A 4,728-nucleotide genomic window follows, 5' to 3' on the forward strand; every position below is an offset into this window, starting at 1 on the left:
AGTCAGGAGTCGCATCCTCTCCTACTGGTATTGCAGTATCATGGCAAACTGGTGATGTCTGGTGTGGAGGGACTAGGGACTCCATCCTAAGATCTCCACCAGGTTGCACTTCAGCAGTGGTTACTGGAGAAAGGGGTACTTGGAAACCACTGAAATCAGCTGGTGGATTATCTTCCGGAGACCACACAATATTGGGATACATTTCCGATGCTTGTGGTGTTGATTGTTTTCCTTGTTCCAGGTTCTCAAACATGATTTCAGCAGCATCTTCACTTTTCTCAGGTGATTGTTCATTCGTTTTCAGAGCAGGGTTTTGTTCCTCACAAATCACTGGGGTGGTAAATCTAGGAACCTCAGAATGGGCTGCAGATTCCTTTGGAAGTTCCTCCTGATTTCTCACAGGTTGAGAGACCTCAGACTCCTTTTCACTCTGCAGATGTGTGTTTAACTGCTTTAGTCAGACTAAATCCTAATTTTGCACTTCTGGTTTGTTAGCTAGACAGACTAAAGTTTCAACTACTCTTGACACAACAACATGATTCCCTCACTGATGTATGGGGCATTCATGAGTGGATTATGAAAGACAACTGGTCCTACTAAGTCGCACAAGTCATTAAATAGACTTCTATACTCCTAGTCACACTAGTATACTAATCGGTAATTATACTCCTAGAAACAACTAGAAAATTGGTCTAAGTCACATATGTCTGGATTCATAGTATCTAGGAAAAGCACAAGGTTCATCAACTTCAAGTTGGTATCTAAATCAAATTTTGGTTCATAGGTGTAATCTCTTATCTTCTTTCTTGATGGCCAGGAATTGGTTGAGTGATCATCGGTTCTCATCAAGAAGACTGTAGTTCCACACCAACCGCTCCTAAACGTCAAATAAATGCGTTCATAAGAACTAGCCTTCTAGAAATATTGACATCAGGAGGATGTTTAAACTGTTATGTCACACACAAAGTCATCAATGCATTAGTTTCAGAAGCAAAGTTATTCAAGGGTCGACACAACATGGTTTAAGTAAGCAAAAATGAAAATTGTGCAATAAAAGGGACAAGATTGACATGAGAACCAGTGAAAACCATCCTTCATTCTATAAACAGGCATGAATAACTGGAAAACATTTGTTAAGAGCTCAGCAAAGACAAATATAAGCATGGTGACATTTTAATGAGCTGGAATGCACTGTACTCACCAAAATGGAGCATCAGGATGGGAATCATGGGATTAGCAAGCAGAAATGTAGATCAAATCATGCAATAAAGCATCTTAAACAGGCTTTTGATGGTCAGAAAAGAATCAGGTGCAACAAGTGAATTTCCAATTCAGCAAGCAGAGATGCAGATTAATCAAAAGTGCACATCATATGGACTTGCAAGAATTTTGTCTCAGTAACTTTTACTCTGCTTAAATATTACAATAAGGGAAACAAGATACAAGATTAATAACATGCACATGACACTCGAAAGATAATGAAATAAAACATGAAATACATTAAGGTACAATTGTAAATGAATGATTCTACTGGGTACTATAGCTAATGTTCTGCGGCCCTCTTCATACCTCCCCCCCTAGTGCTGATCAAGGGAAGCACGAAATTAGCCTTGGCAGAGGACGCAGAACTACAATATGGACATTCCAAATAACAGGACTTCATTTGCCAGTTTCTCCTACATTTCCTTTCCATGAGGATTCAAGTCATTTTCCTTTTCCACACTTGAACGTGATAGCTCTGCCAGATTAGGTCGATTCAATGTCCTAAAGGCTTGGCTCCTGTGGCGAAATTCCTTGATCATATCGTTTGCTTCTTCCAATGATTTCCATACTGGGCTAAGACTAATGTGTCGTACTGGCCCTCGGCTCCGCAGGGTTGTAACCCTGGGAGGGGTTTGCTGGAATCCACTGAAGTCAGGAGTCGCATCCTCTCCTACTGGTATTGCAGTATCATGGCAAACTGGTGATGTCTGGCATGGAGGGACTAGGGACTCCATCATAGGCTCTCCACCAGGTTTCACTTCAGCAGTGGTCACTGGAGAAAGGGGTACTTGGAAACCACTGAAATCTGCTGGTGGATTGTCTTCCGGAGACCACACAATATTGGGATACATTTCTGATGCTTGTGGCGTTGATTGTTTTCCTTGTTCCAGGTTCTCAAACATGATTTCAGCAGCATTTTCACTTTCTTTAGGTGATTGTTCATTCGTTTTCAGAGTAGGGTTTTGTTCCTCGCAAATCACTGGGGCGGTAAGTATAGGAACCTCAGAATGGGCTGCAGATTCCTTTGGAAGTTCCTCCTGATTTCTCACAGGTTGAGAGACCTCAGATTCCTTTTCACTCTGCAGATGTGTCTCTAACTGCTTCAAGTAGGCCTGAGTCTCATCTAGTATTTCCAAGGCAGAACTCAACAATGTATCCTGCCACATTGCTTGACTTTCTCTGAGAAGTTGCTGACGAGGGTGAAGAACAGAGATATCAATCTGCTGTTCTTGTTGGAATGATATAAAATATTATAAATTCTGCTCTTCCTTCATCTACTGGAGTGGAATGGGTAAATTCCCTTGGTGGTGGAGAACAGCTAGACTGGACCACACCAGGTTCTTCTGGCTATGGTGCTGGAAGAGTGTCACTGGTCTGGAAGCCAAGAAATGGCTCTTCACCTGAAGCTGTACTTGGTGGTGACACTCTAGGTTGCTGTCTGGTCAGGAGGTCTGGGTTTGAGTGTTCAGGATTTTTCCTCCTGGGCGGTGCTTTTGCTGGGCTAAACCCAGAGAAGTCAAGGCATCCTGATGATGAGGAAGAAACCAGTTCATGATGGTCCTCTTTGCCTTGGCTGCTCTCCTCAGTGGTGGAAGACTCATAGGCTTGATGAGATGTATCTTTCTGCCTAGCTAGTACCTTATAAGAGGGATGCTCTTGTAAATACATGGGAGCGTCCACCCAAAGTTTCAGCTGGGAATGGTGAACTTTACACTGCTTTTTAGTAGAAGAGTTTATTGTTTCAATCACATAAGTAACTGAGTTTGGGTTGGTTTTGACAATCCTGAAGGGTCCTTCATACCTGGGTTTGAATTTGTTACTTGTACTGTGTCCAAGGTGATGAATTTTCTTTAGGATAAGTTCACCCACTTGGAAAGGAGAAAAACTTGGGTGACCAACTCTCCAGTGCTCCTGTGTTGGCTTGGGGATTACCGGGGTGCTCTTGATCTTGTGTGAGGAACGCAAGAGATAGTCTGACGGTGACATCTTGAGCTTGGAGTGCCAAGAGTTGTTATAGGCTACCACAACCTTTGCCAAATTATCCACCCAGCAAGATGGATTGTCCTCACCAAGGCATCGCAATAACTCTGAAACAGTGCGGTTAACCCTTTCAACAAGGCCATTGGATGAGGGTTTGTATGGGGTAGAGAAGACGTGTTGCCTACTCGCTGCTCTCAGTTCCTACAGCATTTTTGTGCTTCCTGGACATTATGTGCTTTTTCAACTCGGAAGGCTTGTTACATGTACCGTATAATCATTACATAGCAGGCATTCATATACCTTTTTGTTATGTGTCGACAGCATGTGTTTTATATAATCAGATTTGTTTCTGGCTGAAAATTGACACACATTACATGTCTTGAATGAGTCCACTGAAAACGACCTGTTTGCGTTGTGGCTGTTCGTGGGTGGGGAAACACTACGCTCCCTTTCCTCACACGCGGAGCCAGAGCGGATGAGAGTAGAGCGTGAAGGGCGTGTAGAGCGTGAAGGGCGTGTAGAGCGCTCGCAGCTCACCTGCCCACTCTTCCCAGATGAGGTGGCACACTCCTGCAACAAGGTGACTTGTTGCCCCTCTTCCTCCGTTGAGTCCCGGCTCAGGTGTGATGCCGAGGAGCGCTCCTGCTCTAGCAGTTCTGAAGTCATCTTGACCTCCTCCCCGATGGTTGATATGGCTGTTTTAGCTCTTGCAAATATTTCTTCTTGACGCTGCAGACGGTCCTTGTAGAGCTGAATCTGAGTGGCGCTGTGCTGCACCTTGCGCTGCACCTTGCGCTGCTCCTCCAGGAGCAATTGGTATATTGCTTCTTTTTCGTTTTTTTCTTCTTTGACCTTTTCGTGCAGCTTTACCTGCCTTGGTAAAGGCAGGCCTTTGACTGAAGGCCTTTACCTGCCTTAGACTGTAGATCTAAAGGTCCCCGGTTCGATCCCGGGTCTGGGCACCAAATTATGTGGCGGTTCCCGGTAAGCCCGCACAAATATGCGAGACTGTAACTCTTGAGACCTTGGTCATGGAACAAATACTGAATGTGGTCAGAAGGAGTCACATTCAGGAAGGCATAAAACATGGAAAACACTAAACAATTTACTACTAACAAAACACAAAATACAAAATGGCAGATACAACAATAAATGAATGGTACCTAGTCTAACTGGAACACTAGCGGTGGTGTCAGTTCAGCCCACTTGGTGGTCTGGGTAAAGTACTCTAATGAGTGGACCACTGAGGCCTCTCAGCGTTTCAGTTTCAGGTAATTACAAGATAATAGAAAAGTGACAAATAAAAAAATAGTTATTAACAGCTTCTGCTGCCAGATAATAACATCTTACTCAAACCTTAGCCAAGGCCAACTATGGTTTTAACAACCATAAATCAAGTAGTAACCATCACAGGCTTTAGGTACAAGCCAAGGAGTGATAGTTGGCAAGGCAGAACTTGACCACTGGTGGAGGGATGGAGATCAA

At 43.8% G+C, this 4,728-nt stretch overlaps 1 protein-coding gene across 1 annotated transcript; it reads right to left on the reverse strand.

The window, feature by feature from the left end:
- Positions 1-1,528: 1,528 nt before the first annotated feature.
- LOC108668570 lies at positions 1,529-2,504 on the reverse strand. The gene is made up of 2 exons (XM_018155810.2): positions 2,298-2,504; positions 1,529-2,231 (listed from the first exon to the last, which is right to left on the reverse strand). The coding sequence occupies exons 1-2, from the start codon at positions 2,427-2,429 to the stop codon at positions 1,677-1,679; spliced, it is 687 nt and encodes a 228-aa protein (XP_018011299.1). The 5' UTR covers positions 2,430-2,504; the 3' UTR covers positions 1,529-1,676.
- Positions 2,505-4,728: the final 2,224 nt, after the last annotated feature.

The sequence above is a fragment of the Hyalella azteca genome, unplaced genomic scaffold (assembly GCF_000764305.2).
Source record: "Hyalella azteca isolate HAZT.00-mixed unplaced genomic scaffold, Hazt_2.0.2 contig10619, whole genome shotgun sequence".
In the NCBI taxonomy this organism is placed as follows: domain Eukaryota; kingdom Metazoa; phylum Arthropoda; class Malacostraca; order Amphipoda; family Hyalellidae; genus Hyalella; species Hyalella azteca.